This window comes from Strix uralensis, chromosome 3, assembly GCF_047716275.1.
Source record: "Strix uralensis isolate ZFMK-TIS-50842 chromosome 3, bStrUra1, whole genome shotgun sequence".
Lineage (NCBI taxonomy): Eukaryota > Metazoa > Chordata > Aves > Strigiformes > Strigidae > Strix > Strix uralensis.
The window spans coordinates 52,520,902-52,548,850 of NC_133974.1; the positions used below are offsets into that span (position 1 = coordinate 52,520,902).

The 27,949-nt window shown below is 42.2% G+C and overlaps 1 protein-coding gene across 4 annotated transcripts in view; it reads right to left on the reverse strand.

Moving 5' to 3' along the window:
- METTL24 (methyltransferase like 24) overlaps window positions 1–27,949 on the reverse strand; it is a 48,839-nt gene that overhangs the window by 11,064 nt on the left and 9,826 nt on the right. For all 4 annotated transcript variants that reach the window (XM_074862283.1, XM_074862281.1, XM_074862285.1 and 1 more), the window contains exons 2-4: window positions 16,311–16,409; window positions 12,397–12,536; window positions 6,351–6,579 (exon numbers count right to left, since the gene is read on the reverse strand). In XM_074862283.1, coding sequence (XP_074718384.1) covers window positions 6,351–6,579; window positions 12,397–12,536; window positions 16,311–16,409 — 468 coding nt within the window. The remainder of the gene's footprint in view (window positions 1–6,350; window positions 6,580–12,396; window positions 12,537–16,310; window positions 16,410–27,949) is intronic.

Genomic DNA, 27,949 nt, shown 5'->3' on the forward strand with positions numbered 1-27,949 from the left:
ATTTAAACTTTAAGTTCTTACAGCTATGGTATTACATCTGCCTTGGTGCCAAAGGGTTCAGTGCTAACATAGGGCTTTACTGTGCAGAGTTACCCCTACTACAAATAGGCCAGGACCAGCCTATTTGATTTCTTTTACACTTTAAAAAATTCAGTGCTCTGGGACAAAACTCTACTGTGCCATGCACAAACTGATATAACAAAGAGACAGTCTGATGTGTCCACATAAAAGCAAACGAGACGACAAGCTGTAGCAGTGCAGACATTTCCAGGGGACGAAGGGGAATAAGATGGTCACAGCTCAAGCCTTAGCAGAGACCCCAGCTGGACTTTTGAATGGTATTGATCGCTGATGCTCCAGCTGCAGGAAGGGCAGTGAAACCCTAGTAAGATGTTATGGGAAATACAGGATCTCTCATGTCGGAGGAGACTTAGAGAAGCCAGTATGATAACCCTACCAAAGCAAAGGCTGTTTTTCACAAATATATCTGGATGGTAAATAACAGCTGCAGAAAAAGGGCCACTTAAGCCTAAAGAGCATTGATTGCACAAGAAAAAGCTTGGATGTGAAAATAATGAGGCTAAAATCAGATGAAGGGTGGGTTTTTTCCTTCTAGAATTGAGATTTTGGAAAAGCTCCAAATAAGCATAATAAAGCAAAGAAAATTTAAGCCCTTTCAAGACAGAACTCCAAACATTTACTTAAGGATTTGTATGATGCAGCGATTCAAAAGATCTGGTCTCATTTGGTCTTTCTGATGTTAAGACAAACATAGAGGAGTGCAGATCTAAACCCGTCCCTTCTGTTCCAGCAAGGCGAAGGGGGCAGTTCCCCAGCTGCACCAGCAACGGCGACAAGGACTCACTGCCCTGCAAGAGTTCCCAGGCTTCTGAGCTCCTGGCTTCTCATCCCGAGCTCAGGCTTCCACATCAGTACATAGACCAGTCTGCAGGCGCTCATCAGCCAGTACTGAGGACCTTCTGTCAGTTAAGATGGCAGCTGAGCTGAGTTTATAAAACTGGGCACAGCAGCCCCTTAGTGAATGTTACTCACACTAACTAACCCCCAGGCTCCCTGTGCAATATCTAAGTCTACCCTTGCAAGCGATAATCAAAGTTAAATGATTTTGTCTAGGCAGGGTCAAAAATTAAAAGACTATTCCGGCCCCTGCAGTCCTGAGGTGCGGGTAGTAAAGAGTAACTGCATGGGTTTGGTTGCTCCAAAACTCGAACGTGGACTTTTCCCAACCTGGAGAGTTTATTTTTTGGTTGTTTGTTAATCAAATCTCTATGCACAACCAAGCTGCTATACAGTTTTCCCAGGGCTTTTATTTTATATTTATTTGTGTACTGACAACAGAGCCGATTTTAAACCAAAATGGTAAATTGATTTTCTTTAATCTTTGCTCTTTCACACTAATCTTCACAAAACTGAAAGTGCAGCACAAAATAAGACTCTATAGTGGCTGCTTTAGGAGAGGAGCAAGTGATAAATTACTTGCCTAGGAGGACATGAGGTTATTAATCAAAATGGCTTCAGGGTGTAGTGTTTTGAAGTCATGTCAAGTATTAAATAACAGGTGAAAGGGAGGAGGTTTTTCCTACTGAAACCCTAAATCTAAGCCTGTTCAATAAAATGAAGCAGACAGCTGTTAGCCGGGTTGTCACAGAAAAAAAATCTTCATGAAGAGCCAGTGTAAATTAAAGCCTTCAAATCAAAATCAGGACTTAGATTGCTTTGCATTTCTTTTCATAATAAACAATGACACAGTTTGGTCTCTTACACCATTTATTCAAGATGACTCAAATGACAAAAGTTGAACCTAACTCTGCTGTCCCTGAAAGTTACACCTACGAGCACTTCCTGATTAAATGAAAGGTTTTACTTTGCATCCTCCGGTTCTCCTTTTCAGCTTATTTCGTTTTCCAACAAACCATCTCATCCACTGCTGAGCTATACTTCCAAGGAATGCAACTTACTGATGGCATCACATGAGATTTGTCCTACAGAGCTCCAGCAAGAGGAAAACTACTACTGAAGTAAGAGTTTGCATGTGTGAACGTGCATGGTTTACTCATGCATGCCCATTCAGGACAGAATGAACTTTTGCTTGCTTCTGCTGCTCAGGGCCTTTCTCTCAAATGTTATAAATTTTGCTTTATAGCATACATGATACATGTGGTAGCTTGAATTTCTGGTTAAGGGTTAGGACTTTTTGTTGAGGGGATAATGTTGTAGTGGTGGGAGGGAGCTTGCATTTCAACATGGTCTTCCCCTTATGGTTTTATTGCATACTAAAATCTGGGCTACATGGAACATAGCAACCTTCTGAAGAGGACACCGATATCATACACAACACAAATCTAGGTGAGTTTAGACAGCTGAATTGGCCTCCTTGTAACTGAAATTCAGACTGATCCATTTGCAAGACCATGAAATCAGCTGTGACTCTAGAAGAGCCCTGGGATATATATTTGACAGGACCTCCCACAGTAGTCTTGTATCCAAGTCAGGATGTTACAGTCTGGATGATCAGACAATTGCATAATTAAGAAACCAGTTGGATGGTTGGACTCAGAGGGCAGTGGTTAACAGGTTGTACTCTCCCTGAAGGTTAGTTACAAGTAGAGTGCCACAGGGTCTATACTAGGATTCATCTTTATAAGTTACCTAGAGGAGGTGTTAGATGACACTCTTACCATGTTTGTGGATGACACCAGATTGGTGAGACCAGTCAATACTCACACTCAAGGGCAGAGTTGCTATCCAGAGGGACCCAGGCAGGCTGGAGGGATGGGCCAACAGGAACCTGATGAAATTCAAGAAGGACAAATGCCAAGTCCTGCACCTGAGGAGGATGGACCCCCTGCAATGATACAAGCTGGGGAATTCTTGCCTGGCTGGGGAGCATTTCTGCAGAAAGGTCCTGGAGGTCATGGTGCAAAGAAAGCCAACAGCATCCCAGGATGCATTAGCAGGAGCATGGCCTGTAAACCAAGGGATGTGATTATCTCCCTGTACTCAGCACTTGTGAGAGTGCATCTAGATACTACACCTAGTTTTATTCCCCACAACACAAGACAGACAATGATAAACTGAGGTGAGTTCAGCTGGGAGCCACCAAGATGGTTGGGGACTGGAACACTTGCCCTGCAAGGAGAGGCTAGGGGAATAGGGCTTGTTCAAACTAGGCAGAAGATGGCTTTGTGGGGGGGACTACTATCAGCCTGTAGAGCCTACAAAGAGGTCATCAAGACAGTGGAGACAGGCTCTTCAGCAGTGCACAGCATTAGGACAAGAGACAACAGGCATAAATTGAAATCGGGGGCTTGCAGACTGGATATAAGGAGACTTTTTCACAATGAGGATAGTCAAGCAGGACAACAGCTGGCCCAGAGAAGTGCAGTCTCCATTTTGGAGAAAACTCAGTGGTTTTCAAGACCATAGTGGATAAAGCCTTGAACAACCTGGTCTGGCTTCACAGCTGGCCTTGCATTGGGCAGGGGATTGAACTATAGGCCTCTCAAGATCCCTTCTGACTTGAATTATCCAGCAACTCTGTATGAAGGAAGTTCCCCATCCAGCTATCACTAATCCATGGGGAACACCAGCACTGTCGCATCCACACCCCTGCAGGTAGTTAGAGAATATGAAAGTGAGAGCTTTCACAAAGTTGAACTCCACTGCAATAAGATCTTGTGCATTCAGTGACTTTCTCACTTTTTTCTACTGTTCATCAGCCACGCGCTAGAGTGTGCATGTTCAGCAAAAACACTGGGGGGGGGGGGGGGGGGGGGGGAGATGAGCAAGAACAATTTTTACATCTTTATCCTTTCCTGTGGCTGATAAAATTACTGCTCTTCTCAGAAGACACACCAGTAAATTTTCAGTTTAGATTTGTGTACCAGGAAATATGACTCTCATGACATCCTTTAGAGATTATTCCAGGGCTTAAAAGATTTCACACTCTAACAGTTCCCCAAAATACTCAGACTATACGTTTCCTTTGTCAGTCTCATCCTAATACAGTACTAGATAAGTCCTTTAACTCCAGGCTATTTATACTCCCCATAGAACTGAGGACTGTTATGCCACATAGCCAACTAGAAAGATCAAGTTCTTTTAATCTTTTCTCAAATCCACTCTAACACCAAAACCCTTTTTGCATTTCTTGCCATAACATCAGGATGGGTTTCCCCTTCTGTGGATGAGGTCCCAGTACTGACTGCAGAATATCAGGTGTGCTCTCATCCAAGTCAGAGTGTAAATGAGCCCATCCAAGTTCTTTGATTCCCTTGCACACAAAATCCCCAAATTGCATGTTTTCTTTTCAAGGCTACAACGGCAAGAACTCCAGGAGGCCTTGTCTACCCTCTCTTCATCAGCCCAATCCAGTCTCTGACGTCAGTGGAAATAGTCTCAATCACTTGGAGGGTCTTGGATCAAGTCCCACATCTTAAAAGAATAAAAGCAAGGAGAAAACGAGGCATTAACTTCAAATGCAGCTGCCTAGAATTCCTGCCTTGAAGTGGGAATGGAATGACTTTGAGGGTAGGCATAAGGATTTTTAAAATTAAAAAGAATGGGACAAAGAGTGTGGTTTAACTTTCCAACCAAAAAAAAGTGCTTTGGAAAATATTCTGTGAAACTGTTTTGAATTAACTTATTTATTCAGTCAAGGAAACATTCCACTCATTCACCAGAAGAATGAAAACCTGAATGTCACAGTATTTACTTTGAAGCTCTCTTCATAAATTGGAGCTTATCGGTGTCTTTATGCAACATACAACTTCTCAGGCTGCCTTCCAAATCAAAGAAAAACTAAACAGAACAATGTGAGGAGAGTCAGCCCATTCAGGTATTTCAAAAATAGGAAGTAACAGAAGACTGCAGAGTGTATAACAGCTTTATCATCACCGAGAGACAGTCAGCTCCTGACTTCACTAATGCTATAGTTTTGCACAGGGGAGCTACCCAAACACTAATAGAGCAAGAGGCTGTTATACACTGTTCATAATGCGCCAACACACTTAACCAAATCCTATGCCATGCGTACACAGCTAGAGGAAAGCCTGACTGCATGTGCTAACATGTGCATTATGTTCCTTGGCTGCCCTCCAGTCAGCTGCTTTCATGTCAGATAACTTTCCACCCAGAAAGTTATACACTCAGAATTCATAGCTATACCTTTCTCATTCACAGAAGGTCTTACAATCACTCTGTATTACCACAATAACCTGAGAACTAACTGTTCTCAGCAGGTCTGGTATATTACAAGATTCATATGCTTTTTCCAGATCAGGTCATTAACCATTTGCTCTGTGACTAATTCTTCTAAAATCAATGTAAGGCACACGTCAAAGGAAAGCCATCTCTCTCTCTCCCCAGATGTTTCACTAATGCACAGCCTTGTATAGTTACAGTATGACTAAGAAGTAGGAAAAAGCTTCTTATCTTCTGCTCTTATCTTCAGAATGGTCCAATCAGTAGAGCTGAACCAGAAGAAAATACTGAAGAAAAGCAAGAAGTGAACTGAAAAGGACATCTTGCATTTTATAAGAACAAACCAAACAAACATTGCACTGCTTGCTTTGTAAATTTTACAGAAAAACTCCTCCTGAGCTCAAGCTGCCTATTTCTTAAAAAACAAAGACAAGCAGAACTAGCTGCAGGCAATGAAGTATATTAGCATTTGAATTCACGCTTCTATATCCTGTGAAGGAAAAACTCTCTTAAAAGTTACCTAAAGAACTTCCTCAAATGTATTCTGTCAACAGTTATTTGAGACTTGAAGATTTTTTATGTCTTTATAGTTCCTTAAAAACAAACTGGGAAATGTTTAAAAAAAGCACACAGATTGCTGCCAATTTCAAAACAGGATGTTTTTCTTGTTGATGACTGTAATTAGGACCAGTGACCTTGAAAATGTAAACAACCCATCCATTACCTCTTCTCTTCTAATTATTCTTGCAAATATTTTTTTTCTCTTTACAAACTTGGCCGTATGAGTAGTTTAGCACTCATACTCAGACAAAGACCAGAACTTCCACAGGACTGAAAATACTAGCACCCAATGTCACCAGCTAGTTGAAAGGAAAAGGAAGGGAGGAGGAGGAAAGTATTCAGTATATGGCCAGTGATTTAAAAATCAAGGTGACTGTTATCAGCACACAGAAAGAGCAAGACAGAAAAGGCACCCCTACAAGAAATGCATTACAAGTATTGCTGAAGAAAGACCCATTGTCAGGAGATAACCTTGGAAAGTGCCCAAACTCCTGAGATAGCAAGAAGTTCCACAGCTTTCCCAACACCTAATTCTGCAGTCAGAAACCTGAGTCCCGAGTCCTTACCTTCTGATGTCCAAATTCATTCAATATTGTGCCCAGCTTCTTCGTGTTGCTGTGAAGTTTATGAGCAGCAATGGCTGGATTGGGATCCCTCCAGTCAATGGACAGGCGATGATACCAGAGGTGCCGACCCTCCTGAATGTGTGCTGACTTGATGCTGGGATCAAAGCGATGCACCTCACATCCACTGTTGGCCATGCTGATCTCAAACTGGTTGTCATCGTTGCCTAGCCTACAAAACAAAAAAGATGTAAGTATTACTGCTGCAAAAGGAACTATTAGCGGGTAGGACATTCTGAGGATTCATAGTAAAAGAAGGTAGAATCCAACCTATTTGGAGGAGCTGCTGTGCTCCTTCTTGGGACGTATCTACAGTACTGAGCACAATCTAACCCTAATTCTGATGAGGTAACCAGAAATAAAGCTAAGGGTCCACAATAATACCTGCTGAATATTTGGAATAGTAGTTAGATATGTCACATTCATAACTGACCTTAAGAAACTTTTAATGACATTTTTCATTTGTAGATTGAAACTACTGGAGTGAATTGGATTAACTAACCTCACCAGAAAATTCAAGCTCAATGCAATATACTGCATTCAATTAGAATGAAGGGCTCCTTTCAAGGTGAGAACTAAACCACTTTTAGCCAGGCTGATAACTTTCACAAAGAGCTTTTTCTTAATTCAGAAGTTGACATAATTAATTTACTTTCTTATAAAACGCTAGAACCTTTGTGTTGTCATTATTCCTCTATTCATATTTTATATTTATATATATATTCCTCTATTTTCAATTTGCTTTTTCTTGACAAGATTACAATACTTTCCTTAGTCTCCACAGCACAAAATTCCAGTAACCAAGCCATAAGCAGAAGAACAAATACATTTAAAATTTATACAATACAGTTTCGTAAAAATCAGGCACATTTCCCACCATGTCTATAACCTGGTGTTACAAAAATGAGCCACAATGGCCACCAGTAGGGACAAGACAGAAGAATCAAATGCCTCTCTTTCTCTGTGCCCAGGAAGACAAAAAGCAAATTTAAAAATAACCCCTTCACAACAGTAGCCAGTTTTTATACAGACTTAGAGAAAGATTGCTGATTTGGCAAAGACCCCAAAGAAGAAGAAAAATTAATAGGCCCGTTGTACAGCAGTGTTGTCTCAGTCCCTGTTTCTGCAAGGAGAAGATTTATTTTACTAGGCTGTGCCATATTCCCACATCCTACAGTGCATTGGTTCACATAGGGTGCATAAAACAAAAAAATTCTGGTATTTACCATTGCAATCACATGTCTGGACCACAGGCCTTCCCTACTGCCTAAAATAGGATGTCCTCTTCATTCCTACTCCTCCAAGCTTGTTCCAAACATGGCTCAAATCATGCACTAAACCTTAATCAAAATTATGCTGTTGGACATACACACATGTAGCACTGGGAAGAGAATCAAGATTTTTAAATCAGTGCTTCAACCAGTTGTACTAATTGAGACTATCCACTGTGTACTAACAGCATGGCATTTATCTACCATACACAAACCATTACAGGGCAGTACTCTCAGATGTACTGTCACAGCATCTGCTACACTACACCACAATTATCCTTAGAAATGGTGTGAGTTTGAAATAATTCTGGCTATTTGCATCAAGATGTAGAACATTTAAAGTCATGCTATACTATGCTACAACATTAAGTCAGCACTAAGTGTTTTACATAGATGACATACTGGTAAATTAAAATGAATCCAACTTGTGAAACAATGTTTGGAAGAGCATATGTTTTGGAAGTTACCAATATGGTATGATGCTTGCTGTAATAGTGGCTAAGCACAGTGTAACGATACCCTGTTAGAAGGTCTTCTCCTCAACCATCTTCCCCTTCCGGCATCCTGGGAAAGTAGGAGGAGGCAGGGCTTGCAAAGACTGCCCAGCGTGCTTTTAAGAACAAGTCTTTTTCACAGGATTCCAGCCCATACAGCCGTGTAGGAGGAAAAGAGAGGAGTTTTCATTTAATACATTCAACACACATTAGGAAAAAAGTTCAGAAGTTAACCAAGTGAATCGACATATTTGTTTGCCTGTGGCTTTCTACAGAAGGGACACTGATGAACAAAGACCGGTGTAATCCCTTAGGAATGAGAAATTGGCTAAAAACGAACAACATGTGAATTGTTGGGGACAGTGACAGCATTAGAGTGATGAGCCTACCAGCGCCTGACAGACACATGTGTCCGTGACACGCTTCTAACAGCACCAGCTGGTACAATCCACAGGGCCAGATGCTTTTGATGTAGACAAACCTCAGGGTGCCTTCAAACAGACTGCTACTCATGTGGACTGCAAAGGGAGGTTCACAGTGGTGCAAAACAAAAAAAAACCCCAACATATAGATGAGGGTGAAGAAGGTGCTGATGTATCTTCTGGCACTCTAGCCAACAGCTCAAATTTATGCCTGAAGAGAGATCTAACCAACAGCAAATATTAAGGAAAGAAAATAAGGTCATCTCCAAGAGAACTGGTTTGAAAAATTCCTGGCTCACATGTGATCATGGTAAGGGATAATGCAGCATGAAAAAAGGTAAACAAATGAGGCCTCCTGAGAAAGACTTTGTGTTACTTAAAAAGGGACCATGATTTTACAAGGAGGGTGTGGAGGTCACAGAAGACTAGAGAGGCCCTTCCCCACCATCAGGAGAGAGCAGCTGCTGCCTCCAGCACCAGCAGAATAAAAGATGCTAAAGACACTGACCTATTTTTACTGTAAAGAAGAGAGCTTGGTTACAGAGTGGGCAGTTGCACACAGTCCCCTGCAGTGGAGGTGGTGGTGGGCTTTCAAAGCAGCAGAAACAGCACCTGCGGGACCAGCTCTCCTAGCCTGCGTGCGAGTGGGAAGGAAGGGCTCGCTGGCACTGCTCCCTGCCAGCGGCAGGGCAGGGAGGTTGACCCAGGGCAGAGCGCAGCACAGCAGGGAGCAGTGTCCCTTGGCTGTCCTCAGCTCCCAGGGTTCACAGAGGGTCACAGTACAGAGAGCCTCACGCTCAGAATAAGCACTGGACTGCAGCTTGCACCGAACAGAGCATCGCACCGGCCCCCATGGCATCCTGGAGCACCACGAGCGCGCAGGTGGCACAAAAGCTGCTTTGTCTCCTCCAGCACAGCCCTATTGGACACCCGTATCTGATCCAGCCTGATAGCTGGAGGTACTCCAGCTCCCACAGGGACCACAGGACAGAGCTGTAAAAGCAGACATGTTAAGGTCCAACTTTTCCTTTCTGCGTTCCCCCTCCTCCCCTTCTTTCTCAAAGGAAGACAACTGAGCTGTGCAGCTCAGGAAAAAAGAAACATCCCCTGACTGGATCCTAAAGCCCCTACACCTTAAGATCCACCTGAAAGGGCTTTTATACAGTACTGCAGGGAGACTCCTTAAACCTCAACCAGCAAGTTTCTGAAATCCTATTCATTTATATTATCCCAGCTTGAGTGCCTGCCTGTGGTGTGTGTAACAGACTTAGCTTAATCTAAGCAGATTTAGCACTAATAACCAGAGCTCACTAATGTATATTGCAATTATGTATCATATTGGGAAATCCTGTCCCCCAAGCAAAAACATTGCTGTCTCCCAGTAGTGGAAGCAACTAATACTGATCTAAAAAGATCTCCAGACGTTTCAGACACAGCCCCTTCCCATTCACAAGTAACCTCTTCTATAGCATTCAAGAAGGCAGTGCCTAAGCAGCATGTTTTGTTCCATTCTTAATGATAGATGGATTTAATTCAGGATTCCCAGTAACATTCGCACTGAACTTTCACATTTGTCCTCCATCCATCTTTTCCACAGAGTATGTTCTTCATTGGAAGCAGCTGCTCTCTCTTTGCTCTTTATGAAGTGTATGAGATAACAAAAATGTTTAAAGGGGATTTTTGTCTTAATCAGAACAAAATTACTTTTCTGTCTGTCATAAACTAAAGGAAGTGAGTCTGAGAGAAGAATTAAGCAGTAATGAGCTCCAAAGGCTGCAGAAGTAAACTGGAGAATTGAAGACTGCTCCTCCTTAACCTCAAATATTTCCCTTTTATTTTTTAGCTGTTTCACGTGATGCATCATGGTTGGGTATTTACTGCACGTGTGGATCTGTTGATTGATGGGAGAGTCAACATCAATTTCCATCTCTGCTAAGCCCTACTGTTCCATCAGGACAGAAAATCTGGCATTCAGGCTCCCTGTACCATACCCAAAACAGCACTACATATAAAGCACTGGTATACATGCACTAGCTCTGATTTGTTCAAAACCATTCACAGGCTATCTTTATGCAGGTTGGCTTTATGCCAAATCTACATTTCCTAGCCCAGATGAAATCAATTTTGTGTTGTGCCTACTGGCCAATTCAACAAAAAAACCATTCTCAACCCACACTTGGTTCATAGCAAAAGGGAAGAGAGACATTAATACAGGAGCTCAGGTCTAATATTAATATTCACGTAACTTGAAGGGCAACGTCTAGATTAATTCCACGGAACTTTGAGTACTTTGCCAAGACATCTAAAGTCAGCAGCCATGTTATCCCAGACTTCCTCTATAATCAAAGGAAAGCTATACCAGAATGTTATTTAGCTTAGCTGATTTTCCACCTGAATGTGCCTGCCTCTCCCTACTGACTACTAGAATGAGCCTGTGGCAATGAGCCAGTACTACAGTCAAGCAGGTAAAGACTGGACCTGAGCATGGGATAACACAGCATCTCTCCTGATTTTCATAGGAACATGAAAAACTGAGAAAAAACCCCCATGTAAACCTGTATTTTGCATTAAAACCAGGTAAGTATAATTTGAAATAGATTGCAAAGAACGTTCAGAAAATAAGAAGCAACAGTAGTCAAGAGAAGTTTGCCCTCCGTATATGTGATTTGTCTCTAAGGGGCATGTAATTGTTGCTCTGCCACAGAGCAATGCAGCTGACCAAACCCTGAGAGCCCCTCACCTGCTGAGGAGTTCAGTCTTCACTGCTCAATTTAAGCTCCATCCAAATGTAAGCCCACCAAATTAACAGAATACACTCCTTTTGTCTGCAGTGCACTCTGCATCCACGTTACATTAATTGTTGGTGTTAATTGCCATGTGCTAATCACTGAGAAATGCCACCCAGACACAGTTCCTTGCTATCCACTATTTATAAACACACAGCAGCAAAATCACAGAAATAAGCTGCGCTGGAGTTGAAGAAGAACAAAGCCTTTCCATACACCTCTAACATAAAACTGGCTCTCAGGACAGCAAAGACAGTTTTATTAGGCTGCAGCCATGTGATGATCTGTGTGAAATGAGCTCCAGATCCCAGCGATCATTTTCCTAATGCACCTGTGCACTGATGGGTAATGCAAAAGGCCAGTGGCTGAACAACTCAGGACTGACCTCCCTCGTCCTCCCAGGAAGCAGAGTGTTTTATTAGCAGGGAAACAGACTGCATTTGTGGTTTTACTACCTGTGAAAGCACTTGTTCTGTGAAGAGTGAAAACTTCAATCTCAAGTGCTGTAAACATCATAAACACTACAAACATTTTAAAATAAAGCCACAACCACCTTTATTATTACCACTTCGGCACATGTCACCCCTGAAGTGCTTAGCAAACACACTCTCATATGGAAATGAACTATTTTGTCCCAGGAGTAGTTAATGAAGTTTTATAAGTAATGCTGCTGAAGTACCTGGCAATTATGCAAGTCATTTCCGCTCAGGCAAGATGCTGCAGGCTTCTCAGTTTATCTCATTAATTTCCATCTTCCTCTGTGTGAACTACCACTCACTACTCACCATTAAGCAATTTGTTTTCATGCTGATATTAGAAAAGCAAAGGAAAACAAAGACCCTCATCATGGAGAAAGGTTTTTCCCTAAAAACAGAGTTTACAGAAGCACATCAACACTTAACAAATGCACCCAAACAAAGTCTGTATTTTAGAAGACAACCTTGTTGCAGCCTGTGTTGCATTTACAGGGCTAGATGTCATGAAACAATTTGCTGTCTTTTAAAAAGAGCACTTACCCAAGGGAATAGAGACGGCATTGCTTGCTTCTGATTCGATGTATGAGGCTAAACCTCTCATCAAGACAGACCGACCAGGGCTTCTTTGTGGTTTCAGAGTACCCTCTCAGGCTGTTCAGGTTCATGTGTTCACATGCAATCTGTTGAAATCAAAGGATGTCTCATTTTAAGACATGACTTTTAATTTGGTTTTAATTTGCCTTTTGGGGAAAGAATGGAAAGAAGAAAAATGTTAATTGGTTTCATTTAAATCTGATTGTCAATCTGATACACAGCTATGGAGATGTGATGATTTTTTTTTTCCTTGTTCATCTGTTCTGCTTGGTGAAATTTAAGGCTTACATAATCCTCCAGAGAGCAATGCAGTTTGAAAAGCAAATAATTAAGCATTAGTACTGTACCCATAAATCAATTTTCCCAAGAACAAGTTATTTCAGGATTAAAATGTTTTAATTTTTTTCTTTTCAAACCTTGGAGTGGATTCTACATCCTCAATAATGTTAAAATCATGTCATGATTCAAGACCGTAATCAGAAGTTGCAGTGTCACTGCAATGTACGCTGTATACCCTACCTAGAGTGTCTTGGATCTCAGTTCCAGAAGGGATTTAATCATTACCCTCACCAACAACAAAGGGATTTAAGCAAGTGCTTAACTAAACAGAGGAATCATAGCACGTGTGTCTATGCTGTGCTGGCTTAGACATCTAGAGTCTAAAGCCAGGATGAAAACACTGCAGAAGAAGACAACATAGAGACCCTGCAGGGAGGAACACTGTAAGTCAAAGTCCTTGTAAAGACCAAGAAAGCAAGAACTAAAATGTGCTGGATTCATCAGAAACCTGGAAACGTCAAAAATCACTTACCTGAGAGGTGAAGTCAGCTTTGCCAGCAGCTGAGCAGCAGCCTGCAACAGCCAAAACACGGTGGTGACAGAGCCAACGAAGCTATGGCCCTGTGGGTGACACCCTACAGAGGAGCCCCTGCCTGCAGCACCAGCTCTGCCTGTCCACGTGGCAGCTCTGGCCGCTGCTTCAGCCCCAGGCTCTACCACACCATTCTGCACCATCCTCTTCCTCCAGACCCACTCTGGAAACAGCAGGCATGGATCTGGGGGGTGCTGCAGCCTTTTCAGCATTGGGGAGCCAGGGCAATTTGTACAGCTGTCATGGTAGCAGTTATAAGGAGTTAACGGGAAGCAGAAGTAAGCACCAGAGCTGTGACTACTTCTGCCCCAGAGGCTGCGTTGCTCTGCACCAGCATCAGCATACATGTGGTTGTGGAAGGGCTTTTCAAACCACATGCAGCCTAGTCATCAAATTCAGGGGTTGCAGGGCACAGGCTGCTAACACGCAGATAGGAAAGCAAAGACTGAGAAGAGTTGCAGGAACCCAGCTAAACCATCATGATGAAAAGTTGTTCTCTGGGCCCAGTACCAGGGATGGGAGCTGGCACTGCCAGAAAACCAACAATAAAAAAAAGTGGAAAGAACTGTAATAGAGACAAAATATTCTCATCTTGCTCCTTCCTTCCTCCGCCGCAGAGTGCCCAGGCTCAGCCCTTGGTTTTAGCCAAACTAAAAAGCACAGGTTCATTCCCACCTAGAACCACAGAAATTGAACGATTTTACACAGGGGTGAGAGTGAGAACTGGAACTCAGCCTTTGCTGTAGTAGGTACTCTCCACTATGTGCCTTATAATAAGTAAATAAAACTCTCATTGTTTAAGAAGCTTAAGCTCTGAAAGGTCATTATCTGGAGCATTACATCCAAAGAGCTGCATGCTGCATCACCACCTCCCTGCCCCTGCTCAGCTCATAATTCCCATGGAAAAATTCAGAAAAGCTAATATAGCATCTCTTCATGCTGCTCTCGGGATTCACTAAGTTTTAAGCAATGATTTGCACTGCACCCCACCACCCATTTCCCTTCAGTCACATAACAATCAAGGAATAAATGGCATTGCAATAACAAGCCCTAATTTTAAGACACAGAAGAATAATGTGCTCTCTACAGAAAAGTAAGATTCTGCAATGCTGCCATTTAATTGACTCATGGTATTATGAGCAATTACAACACTCAGAATTTGGAGCAATTTTAATAGCTCTTGCTACTCAATAGCTGTTGCTATTAAGAATAAAAAAAACCCCTGAACTCTGCCTTTCACACCATCACCAGTCTGTTGCATGATTTACAGACCCTGATGCACTGAGCTCATGTCCTGTTCTGGGCTTTTACTCACTACTACCATACAAACAACAGCACATGTGAGATGGTTCTTCTGATCATTAGATACCAGCATTGAAAAAGCTTTTTTGGCCATATCTCAACCCTGCTGACACGGCATCTTCCCCCTCCAGCAGTTTGAGACATTCTACACTAATGGCAGGGAGCTGAACTCAGGCACAGCAATTAGTAGACACTTGCACAGCAAACAAGGAAAATGAGATCCCATGCTCATCTACGTAAGCAGGATCCCATTTCCAGAAGTGCTCATATCAGTCATGGTGTTATCTTGTCAGTTATTAATCCTATAACATCTGCCAGGTCAGGAACAAGGATTTATCTCGTTTTTTGTTTTCACTTATGTTTGTCCCCCCAACCAGGGTCAGTTACTCTGGGAACGAAACTTCTCGATTAGTGTGTCAGAAGCAATAAACTCTCTGCTAATTGATGTCCTTGTAGGCTTTGACCCAACTAGTGGAGTTCAGCAGCATCTGCCACTGTTTATTAAGTCACCAAAATGAAGGATGTTTTCAGCTTAATATGCCTGCTGCAGCCTAAACTTCTGTACAACAAAACAAGCAGCTCTACACACATCTCTTGCTGTCTCCACATGCATCGTCTTGCCTCCTGCCCTCTCAACGCTGGTGTGAGTGGAGGCAGATGTCATCTTCCTGAGCATTTAGCCAGGGGTACCCACAAGCTGGAGGATAAGCGAATACTCTGGTACCCTCCCAGTTACCACACCATCAGCACAGCAGCATATTTTTAGATGTTTCAAATGAATCTCATCTCAGTCTTGAAAGCACTGCATTAACTAAAAATTTCAGATGTGAATGACATTTCAGAGACATTAGCACCTGAGGTTTTGCTGTTCTCTAGTGTAAGCGATGGCGCAGTTAAATCTGTATTTAAGGGTCAGTTGCTGATAGACCTGGGTACTGAAAGCAGATGCCCTGTCAGAACTGTAGGCATCCAGCACCTTTTCCATTTTTTATTACAGGAAATGCATGTGTAAATGCTGTTGTGCAGAAGTGACGCCTCCATTAAGACACGATGGACCAATTTCCATATATGCCGAACCCTGGAAGTATCTGTCAAAGCAATCTGGATTTGGAAAAGTCACCTTTGAAAAGGCACATAAAACCACTAATTGTCTACATCATAATTTTTGTCGTCAAAAATATTAGGGTTCTGTTGGCACCATTGAGACAAGTTAAGGACTGATGCATTGTTCTCATTTTACTGAGAACCTCAAACGCATCCTTTTTAGTTAAAATGAGCCTGATTATCGCAATATTATTGAGAGATGGAGCAACTGAATACAGACAGAGCTCTCTCACTATAGAGTGGTCTGTATTTTTCTGTGTCTGAGAGAGTGAGAAAGAGAGAGAGAGCAGGAGAGGAACTGCTTCTGGAATTTCAGCCATAATGTACTCCTGTCAGGACATGAACCCACCTGGAAATAGAAAGCAAGGAAACAATGCATTCTTGCTACCCTGTGTTTTGACCTTTACATCCATGTTGACCATCACTGCTAGCCACTTTAGAAAATTTAGAAATAATTTTAAGTCACTTTAGAAATAAAGCAGTTTTGAAAACAGTTTGGTGTGAGGTTAATTACTTATCTGAGAGGGAACAGCTTGTGCCAGGAAAACTGTTTTCTAAACAGTGACTGAAATGAAAAACCTACCTGAGAAGTGCTAATGTACTTCAGGAACCTCAAGGCCTCATAGTTGAGGGAAGGAGTTGGACTGGCCCATGGTTGCAGTTCAATGTGCCATCTTACAGTCTGCAAAGCAAAACAAAACAAAAAACATCTTAAAAGAGCAGCACTGATTTCTCAGCACAAGTGTACAATGCAAGGGCTAATAAATTAAGGAGATTTAATTTCAAACAAAAAGCGTTTCCTAAGGGCTTGTCTACACACAAAAGTAGTATCAGAATAAAGTAGGGTTTGAACTACAGTGAAAGAGCATCTAACTATGATTTATCATGATCAACTTTGAAAGCAGATGTAGCTATTTCAGAAAGAAAGGGCTCTTCATCCAGTATATAAGTGTCAACACAGTTATTTAGGACACCCAACTAAGCCCTGGCTTGTAGAAATGCATGAAGAAAACCAAGATCTGAATAACTAAATCCTCTAGCAAAACATCTGAAAACAGTGAAATAATTTTATATTTATCTCATATCTCTACCTGAAGGTCCACTGAAACAGGAACTTGGATTGCAAACACTAATCATGAAAGGAAACCTCTGGAAACAATCTATTTCCTTTTTTAAAATCTAGACTCAGTAGAAAAGCAAGCTTCTTGCGATCTTTGAGAAATGTCCTCTTCCTCTCCCATGCCTGCCTGAGATACACCAGAATTCTTTGTTTTCCTGAAAAAAACTTCAGTGTGGCTGCCCTGAGCCCTACCACTTCTCATTTTCATAGCCCCAGGGAAGTAGCTTTGGTGAATGCTTTCTGCACTCCCTTCAAGGCCCCTCAGCTCTGAACCTCCTGGATTCTGTCAGCTTTTCCAACAACACTTCCCACATAGAGATAGTGGGACAGAAGAGCTCTTGCAGACACGTGCTTACAGAGCAACAGGGCCCTGCGCTCCCATCTGTGCCACCTTCTCCAAATTCTGCCCGCTTTTGTCATGCCAGGAAGTTTAGACATGTTATCTCTTGCCCTCAAGTTGATATAAATATAAGCATGGTGTTAAATTGTACTAAATTAAGATTGATTCCTCATGACTCTTCATCTTGGGGCTCCATAACTCACTTCTGTGGCTGGACAGGTAGTATCAAGCTTCCCTTTAATCATCTCTGATTAACTGAGCTTCCATAATGAACAGGATGGGGTTTTTTTCCCATAGATTTCATGCTGACATTCAGTAAAATACCAAACAAATGAGAACCTCATTCGGGATTCCCACAGAACCTTATTTCAAATGAAGCCCTGGAAAACTTGGAAATAGCAATTAACTGGAGAGGATGGAGGCAGATCAGAGAGGTGAGGTGCTGAGCCCCCAGACAGGACTGGTCTGAGGCACCAGAAGAACAGCCAGTGTGGTGACAGTGGCACTCCTCTGACGCCAGAGAGGAACGCAGGAAAGAAAAAGAGAAGGCAAAACTACAAGATAAGATGATTATAGATGGACCACCAGACCAGATGGCGTTTGCCTTGAGCTGATATCATGAACTGGCATTTTTGCAGCCTAAGTAAACATAGTCTGGAGTGAACGTGAGCCAGGAGGTCTGTATGAGGTTTATTGTTCCTTTAGGGTTTGCTCCTTGATATTTTTTTTTTTTACTGTAAAGACATGTTGAAAAGGACATTTGAGATTATTTTTTTTCCCCAGAAGCAAACAAAAGTAGCATTTCCCACCCTGAAACTTGCTGCCTGCAGCAGACATGGGCTTCTATACCCTGCCTGGTACAAGGCTGGAAGCAAGCTAGCAAGGAAGCTCTGCAGCAGCACGTATCCCTGACCTGTCGATTGCAGAAGGCAGCCTGCAAGCAGCTAACAGCTGGAGGATAGGTGCAGGCCGGGGAGGGAAATGCCTGTAATCTTTCAGAATGAGTCACGGTTCACACAGCTGAATAACGTTTGCAATGACAGGAATGCTGCCGTTTCAACAGGCTTGAAAGCTGAAATGAAAATGAAGACTGACAATCATTTTCAGGCAAAAAAAACCCCAATCCAGACACCTAAACATCTGTGCCCAGTTATTCTGAAATCTATTTGTGTGAGGAGTAGCTCATTAAGTAGGGGAATTGCAGGGTGGCCATTGTGGCACCATTCAGCAAGAATTCCCTCTGCAAAGAGTTGACAGGGAAGAAAGAAAAAAAAAAATCCCTGTAATTAGCCACGCGAATGAGGTTCTTTTTCAGCAGAGTGCAATATCAAAGAGCCACTGTGGCTTTCCTCTCAGGTTGTTAAAATCTTAAAGATAGCAAACTGCCTTTCCACTGTCTCCAAAATGTATCAATAAACACATGACTATGAAAATAAAAACCCCAGTGACTCAAAAATGCAATTTCACTTAAAAAATAAAAAAAAAAAAAAAAAAAAAGAGATCAACCTTTTGTATAGTTCTTTAAATTGAGGAATGTTACAGAAATGCTACTTTTGTGACAGAGATCAGACCTGAGCTCCTGTTTGACAGCAGTGCTTTTGTATAGCTTCTCAAACTTCACACTTGGTCCCTAGCTCCTTACTAAGCAGCAGCCCATTCCCATTCACTAACGAATACATTAGAGAGGTCTGTTCCTAACACCTACTAAACACCCCTATGGGGCACTTCAATAGCTCTAGCATTACAATAAGATTCACAGAGGATGAATGGGGGTGAAAATCCAGTACCTCTCATGGACCAGATACACCCTCCCAGCGAGTAAGACACTGGCATCAGTGCAGTATGGGCATGTTCAGGACTCACAAAATATCCTCCTGAAGAAGCCATTCCTTATGCACATCGGTAGCCTTTGTTTATAGTTTTTCAGGTAATTTTCAGCCTATTCCATAGTGTTTCCATGTAGGCCCTCTCAAATAAACTCTTCAGGTAAAATGCACCTGATCCCTGTGAACCAACCGCTTTGTGAAAATCAGGTTTATTCCTGATAAACATATTCCTTATGTTGAGGAGTTTTTCCCCCTCTAGATTTCACAATTTTATTCCCTCAAAGCAAACCTGCCTGGATTTTCTTACCTGTCTCTCAGAAACCTCTAGAGCAAATAATCGAGAGCAGGTCCCTGTGCTGCCATACAAAACAAGCTGAAGAGCAGCTCCTTTCACAGGGAGCTTCTACAGCAACTATGCAAGGGGAACAGAGCAGTATTAAGGTCTGTATTATGCAGCTTTGGATATGAAATTCAGACAGACCTCCCCAGGGTCTCCCAGGAGCCAGAAAACCAGTTCAGACATCCTGCATCTCTGGTTATCGCCATCTGTGTGCTATCTCCCTACGGTAAGAATGCATCTAACAAGACACCATGACTGTGTTTCCCTAACACCAGTGTATCCTGGTTCCATAATATGAAGAGATGAAAGTACCTGGAAAGTTACAGTGACACCTAAAAAATACCCTACTGAATATCTTGAAGCATCCCTGTATTTACATTGTTTCACTTACAAACAGTTTACCTGAAATTAGCATTGTAAGAACAATCAGTCTTCAGCAAGATGACTGGCACTGGTCACACTGACTTAGCTACCGCAGAAGTGTAATGGATATCTAGAAAGTGCTCTCCAGAGCGATGTCTAAATTTTCACCAGATGAGATAACCATAGAGCAAAAAAACTCTTGAGGCAATGCTACTGCTTTGTTAGTAAAACTAGGACACCTTTGAAGGTCTGGTTTTTGTCCAGGTACTTCAATTTAAGGATAAGGACTAATGTTTCCCTCAGACCAATGTGACAGTAACCCACAGTGACTTCTCTCTGGACACCACTTCCTCCTCGATTTTTCTCCCTCATCAGCCATCTGTGATAGTCATCTGATAATCCTGTAATAATCTGTAGTATACATATGGTATCTTTTGTCCTAAAAATCTGAGATCACAATATAAAGTTTAAATCAATGTACACAAAGGGCTCACAAACTAGCAGGTATAAAATTGCAGGTTTGCAAAACTTCTGGCTTTCCTAGCATAAACACAGAAGTATAAATCATTACATTCCACATCAATCGTACAGTTTCAGTGCGCTCATTCAAACAGCCCAACCCCTTCCTTTCCTTCTGTTTACATTTGAAAGGGAATTAATTATGTTTCCCATACTTCCATCTTTTTTAACTCAGTAACTGTTTTTTCCTTTCCTTTAAACCTCCTTCCTTTATAGCAGCCTATTAAAATACAAAAATATATTAGCCATGTTTATAAACAAAAATTTGGGAAAGCCATTGCCCTGCCAAGCAGTCTGTTGCTTCCAATGAAGAAACAAAAGACTTGTCAATACATACACAGATGTCTTAATCAAGGGAAAAATACAAAATCCTTGGATTAAACTGTGCAACAATACTTTTTTACATTTGAGGCAGGTTCAAATGTGAGCAGAAAGCACCCATGGCAATAAATTCCATCAATAAACATAAATATTTGCTAACCATAGAAACAAGTGACATACGCATCATCTCCAACCGTTCTGGCTGTACTCTGTGTATCACCATGCTCACCCCTTTTGGAAGGGTACAGCAGAACAGAGCTTGCTCGAGGCTGAAATTTTGCGGGGGTTTTGACAGTTTAAAATGCAATGGGTGGGATTCAAATTGCAAAATTTCAGACATCTACAAGGTAAATGTATATGTGCTGAATTGCATTCCTGAAGGCTAGCCTTTGTGAGTAGACTGATCCTAGGTATGATTTACAGGGCTTGGCCATCATTTTCTTCGGGCTTCCTCTGGAGTTCCAGTAGCCCTAAGCATATTATTTTGCGGTTTGAGATTTTTTTTTCCCCAATTCAGAAGTACCTTAAATAGTGAAATCAGTGTGTTGCAGCCCACCCGAGTATCGGCTTTGCCTCATGAGGAACATGCAACAAGTGCAAAGCCTACAGAGATGAGTGGGAGGGCTGCTGAGGGTGGAGGCAGCCAAACCTGGCACGTTGCTCCTCTTGCTGATGACACGGAGCGGTTCCAGCAGTGAATGATCCCTCATGAACACCCACGTTTAGTTTCAGAGGCAATTAGCTGTTCGACTCCAAGGGAGAGCCGGGAATGAAGAAACATTCCTGCAGCGAGGACAACCAGGGACCAAGCTCCCACAGTGGGCTGGGGAGTTAAATTATTTGACAGGACAGACAAGGCAGACAGGTTCTTTAAGGGAATGATTCATCTTGCTATAGAGAAGACGACTCAAATAAGTAAGATGAGTCATGCACTGGAAACATCCATTTCTCTCCATGACCTGCAAAGGAGGACAGGCTCAGATGCACCTACACTGTAGACATTCAACGTCACAGAAGAGGAACCCCAGACCAGAATATCATACATGCCATGCTGCAGAAAAACTAGAGGGCTGAGACCACTCTTAAGTTGCAAGACCGAAGCAACACTTAATTGCACGTTATTCTTCAGTAAGGCTGAGTAACTCCAAATGTTTTATGTTTGGAGCAGCAAAACGTGGCACAAGTAAAACAAACTCCACCTCAAAGCGGAGGTGTTAATAGGAAAGAACAGCTCTGCCTCAGCCTTGGCAAAGACCTCCTTGAGAAAGGTCAATTCATACAGTCCCCTTTAGCTAAATGTAATCAGCATTATACAGAGGGCTCACAAGAGGTACACTCATAAAAACATACTATGCTACATCATTAATTTAGAAGTAGCGGGGACAGGCACAGGCTCAGTAAGCTGTAATTTAAAATACAGGCTTACAAAGTGACTATGACTCATATTTAAAGCTCTGAGTGAATTAATTTCTAATGTGGCTGGCTATATAGGTATTCCATCCCTTCACGTCTGAACTACTTTCCGTTTTTTTCTTTTATATTATTACCTTTTTCTATTTTTCTTTGCAGTTTGGGTTCCTTAAACATACAAGCTTTTTGCTTAAGAAACCCTATTGCAGAGATTATTACATACACTCCTGCTCTGTATGGGTGCACATACTGAGAGAAAAGCAGTGGGTTCCCTCTGAGGCATCAGGCATTGGGAGTATCACAGGGAAATGCAGCTGACATCCAGTCTTGCAGCCACCCGAACTGAGAATTTCCAGTCCAACAGTGAAATTTTCACATGCTGCTCAAAGTCCATAATGAACGGGAAAAGAGTAATACAGGAAATCTTTCTATTTCCCCATTTTTCACTTTTCCAATTTGTCCTGGTTTAGCTAGGAGAGGGTTAAGTTTCCCCAGCAGTGGAGGGGAAGCTCTAGCCGGGTTATTCAATACCATGCTGATGTCACCTCCTGGTGCCCAAGCGCAGGAGAGTTGGTGAATGTGTGTGTTATGCCATTTCTCTGTTCTCACTGCTGTATCGGTACATATCTTGCTCTGTTCATTGTTATTACTGTTACTGTTATTGTTGTTGTTTGTTTTGTTGCTGTTGCACTGTTGTATTAAACCTCTCCTTATCTCAGCCCCGGGACTTTGTATTTCACTCCCTTTGTGGGGGAGGGGCAGTGGCCATGTGGTCTCAGACCCCGGCAGGACCTAAACCACCACACAATTTTATCTAAAGCAGAGGCATCTCTGGCAACACTGCACACAAGCGCAGAGCCTTCTTTGTACCCAGCCACCACAGGATTGCTCCATCCTCTGTACGCATCGGGTTGGTGCGGTGGGACAAGCAGGCCACATAGGGAGTCCCTCCCACAGACAAACTCCAGTGCTGTAAAACTGTAGTGTGTTTGTTATAGAATCACAGAATGGTTTGGATTAGAAGGGACCTTTAAAGATCACCCAGTCCAACGCCCCTGCCATGGGCAGGGATACCTTCCACTGGATCAGGTTGCTTAAAGTAAACAGTATTGGTCCCAGTACGGACCCCTGAGGGACACCACTCATTACTGGCCTCCACTTAGACATGGAGCCATTGACTATAACTCTTTTGATGTGGCCATCCAGCCAATTCCTTATCCATCTAACAGTCCATCCATCAAACCCGTATCTCTCCAATTCAGAGGTAAGAATGTTGTGGGGAGTCATATCAATGGCCTTATAGAAATTGAGGTAGATGACATCTGTAGCTCTTCCCTTGTCCATTCCATCATACAAGGCCACTAGATTAGGCAGACATAACTTACCCTTGGTGAAGCCATGATGACTGTCCCTACCTACTTTCCCATCTTCAGTATGTTTTGACATATCTTTCAGGAGGATCTGCTCCACGATCTTATCTGAAGATCTGATGGTGGAACATTAGGCTGAGGAGCAACAGATTCATGCCAAGACGAGCAAGCAATATAATACATACAGTCAGGCTCTCCCGTGCAACAAGGCTACTTACCGGAGTAAACCCTGCCTATGGAAACCAGTCCTCTGATAAGAGCGTTTTCTGCGTTAAGTGTGTGTCTTCAATTTAAATGAATTTTCAACACAACTTGTGTATGAAGAATTTTAATAACTAGAGATGTTTCTATGTCTGGACACGGGTGGTTTATTTTATTGAAAAGGGAGCTTCTAGGATGCACTTAACTCTCCCCTAGCTCCTCACTCTGCCTATCACCTCCTCCAAGCCTTTGTAGTGCAGCACACATTTGTCTGCCTGGGAGCAGGATGCAATTGCTGTGAGAGCCAACTTACGCAGCTGTGAGCATCACCCAAAGGGCTTTGCTTGAGAGCAGTTTATCAGCACTTACTTCCCAACACTGCAGTTTGCACCGTAAGTAAAACTCTTACACTTAGCAGGGAAAAGGAAAAAAGAAATACGTCTTGAATGCAAAGTTTTACACTGAAATGAACAAAACAATTTTCTGACTTCAATTCCCATTAGAAAAGCTTTGAGCCACTGCATGGTAATTGAAACCAAGAGAGTTCTTACCCTTGTAGAGTAAATCAGTCTGAACATGCATACATAACAACCCCTGGAAAGGCAGCAATCACCAAGTGTTTCACCTCTGTTCTCCTTTTGTTAATATTCATGTTTATTTTCTGCTCCTTTTGCTTCTGATTTCCCATCTGACAGTATGAAATGGAGCCACACGCATACAAATTGCAGCTCTCACCCTCACGGGGGAACTGCTGACCTAACCTGCAGGCACACCACACCAGCAACCTGATGCAAAATACCAACAACTTCCATGCCTTGGGAGGTTCAGTTCAGTGTTTCACACACAAAGCCCACGCTCAAGCTCTCTCCAACTCTACTTTTAGTTTTGTCTTTTCCCCCAAATGAGCGTCTCTAAGAAAAGCATACGCAGAAAAAAAGGATGCTCGGTGCTGACTTTAAGTGACAGAATTTGTATCACTTTAAGAATTAAGAAATAGCTTTGGAAAAATAAAGAGTGCCTTCCAAAACTAACATGACACGCCAAATCTGTAGAGGAATTTAGGTGACTAATGCTCCATTGAATTCAAATCAAAACCCTGACTTTCACAGGAAACGGGTACTGGGAACCAGCCTGCCAGGTTTAAATTAGCTGCTGTGGACACCAACCCATAAATTCACCCATAGACCTGGGCTTCAGTGCCCAATGTACATCACCCTGGGTGCAGGTTTGTGACTTACTGGAAGCATGTTTCAGAACACTTGCCAAAATATTAATTTGTAGGTACTTACGAATTTGCAAAGCATTGCATCTTTATAATTTATTATTTACATAGCATACCTACCACCCCTCACTATCTCTGAGGAATAAATCCACTGCAACCAAAGGAGTTGGGAGCTGCAGAGACAGGAACAGGCAGTGTTGCACTGGGGAACCCCTCCTCTGGTGACCTTTGAAGGTCACCAAAGACTGACAGCTCTGCCATTGAAAATCCCAGGAACATCAGAGAGAAATATATATTTATGAAAAGAGAGACTGATTTTACTCTGCTAAGAGACACAAAGCTTTAAAAACAGTCAAATGGGATTTCTTTGCTACGGTAATAAAATAAAATAAATAACTTGGGCAGCAGCATTCCAGTGCTATCCAAAGGCTGACAGCATGATAATTTATGTCTGATGGAGATAAAACCAGGAACCAGAACAGATTTAAATTTATGGAAGCAAATTCTCGCAACAGCTTAAGCAGTGTAATACTCAATCAGCTGAATTATTTCCAGTGCCTGCATGCCTTTGCCAGCACTTAAGGATAACAGCAAGAAACAGATACAGCAACTACTGGTCACTGCTTGTCAAGTTCAGACTTTAGCTAAGCAGAGGCAAGACCACGGTTTCAACCTGTATTCATAACTGCTTTAAATGAAGTGCTTTGATTGAGAAAATATGTGAGGTGTCATAATCCATAGAACAGAAGAAAAAAAAGCTATTTTTCTCTAGGTTGACTTCATTGCAATATTCAAACCACAGTATACAACAAACAGAATTCAGCAGTAAATACTCAGCTAGCCAGATAAGCCGAGTTTATTTTGTGCAAATTCCAGCACTGTAACTGTGATTTACAGATAGGGATGCCTCGGGCAGCCTATCCAGTGACTTCAGCAAGCTCTGCCTGAGGCTAAGAACTGGGGAAAAAAGAAGGTGCTTTAAAGTAAAACTTAATATTTTGCACAAATACGAGCATTTCACGCCTGTGAAATCCATCTTATTCAAATGAAGTGCAAATGTCTAAACAGAAATGGGCCATCACACCTTCCAGCCTAAAGGGAGATCTGAAGCATCAGAAAACCCCTTCATCTGCCCCTTGTCGGCAAGGACCAGGAGGACCTTCTGTGCCCAGGTGGCAGGAGAGGGCAGTGTTTGTCACTAGGTATCTATAGTATCATAAAGCAAGCAAACGTTAATTCTTATCCATGAGTAAACCAAAAGGCTGAGTGACTTCTACAGGTATTTAGATTTCATAGCGTAAAACCTAAGGTAAGAGAGAAAATACAATAGGTACACAGGGGCTTCCGTCTCGCCAACCCACCATCTGTTCACTTGATCATACTGAGGTTTACTGGATAGCCAGGGAGGACTTAAAAAGCCAAACACCACTTTCTTCTTTTTCAACTCATTTCATACAAGAGTTAGTTAATAAAACAAGGTAATGGAGCTCCACAGAGTGAAACGTATACTAGCTTTAAATGTCTACAAACATACTCCCTTTCTTGTTTTTAATATGATTATGGATTACTGCCCTTAGTCTAGAGCTATGTAGTAGTCTTCCAAGCAAAATAAAACAGTGTGTTGGGCAATTAGTTCCCCATGTCTAGAAAGGGAATGAGAGCTGGCTTACAAGTTGTTATGATTTTAAGTACAAGATGATACATTTATTTTCCAATTTATAAAGAAGAAAATCAAGCCTGTTTCAAAGCACACAATTTTGAAGTATTTTTTGTTCAAGGCCCAAGTATTATAAGCCCATAGAGGATGGGCTTGGGCAAATATGCACCATTCTCTTCAGTTAAGGACATTTTCCAATGTTTTATTACTAATTCTGAGCATTATACAGAATATAGCACTGAACAGTTACATGGTTAGACCCTGAACTCCTGATGTACCAGAGTTCCCACGGATTTCATAATGAATAATAATTGCAAGATCAAACCATTAATCAAGACATCTAACTAAGAAGAAACACATCAGCTCAGCAGCAGCAGCCAATTGACACATAATTGCTTCTTGTTTAATTTTCTCAAAGGAGACAGGGAAAAAGAACAAGATGCCATTGCTTTGCTCTATTCCGGATGAAACAAAGTTCACTTCTATGAAAGTTTCAGTGACACAGAGCAACCATGAGGAAAGCCCAAAGAGAGACACCCCTTCGGGGTTTTTTCAGGCAGCTCCTACCCTGCAGCATTCATCTCTGGGACAAATCTTGATCCTCCACTAGTGCCATCAACTCTGCGGGAAGCAGGAAGGATTTCAAACATTCTCATAACTTTTAGGCTTCTAAGTGGCAAGTATTATTTAACATTACATGCCATATCAATAGACATTAGCATCTCTTCCCCCTAGCATTTCAAACACTGCCTTTTTGTAAAACATGAAAGAGGATGCTAAATAAAGGGCACTGACTTTTAAGCTCCCAGTTAATTATTCGACTTAGCTGCTAGGAGAAGAATGAGGAAGAGGGATGGGGATGGATGGGACAAAGCAGGGGGAAGTTAAAGCAGCAACTGCAACTCTACAAATGCTAATGTTCACTGGTTCTAACACCATTTTCACGCATGCATTTCCCAACCAAGTCCAGCCCCCGGCGCATCATCGATATTTGCTTCTTTGCTTACTTTTCAACTAGGTTAGTTTTCCCCAGCAGACCACTCTGTCACACACACACAAAAATACAATAGTGACTTATTACCTTATCAAAACCGATAGCAAGAACACAGAGTATCCACTGTTTTAACAATACCCTTAAGAGAGACAAGATGTCTATCAAGGCCCATGAAGTTTGTCTTCCACACTCCAAGAAGGGCAGAGGGTTCAATTCCTTCCATCTGCAGGAGCCACAAGGTCAGTCCTGGAAACGACCCAGAATTTCATCACTCCCAGAAAAACCTACAGCAATGCACCTGAAATCTATCAGAAAGTGGAACCAGAAGTAAACTTCAGTGGGTCACTTGTTAAATGAGCTGTTGGTCAGCTCTTTCTGCACCAAGCATGTCAAGCCAGAGGTTTTCCATGTAAAATCTGAAGCAGTTGGCTTGGCTTGAAAATCCTAGGAGACTTCAGAAGCCAACAGCTCACTGACAAGTCCTCCTGGTCCTTTATTCCCAAAGACAAGAGAAGCCCCCATTGCGTGATGGGGAGAGG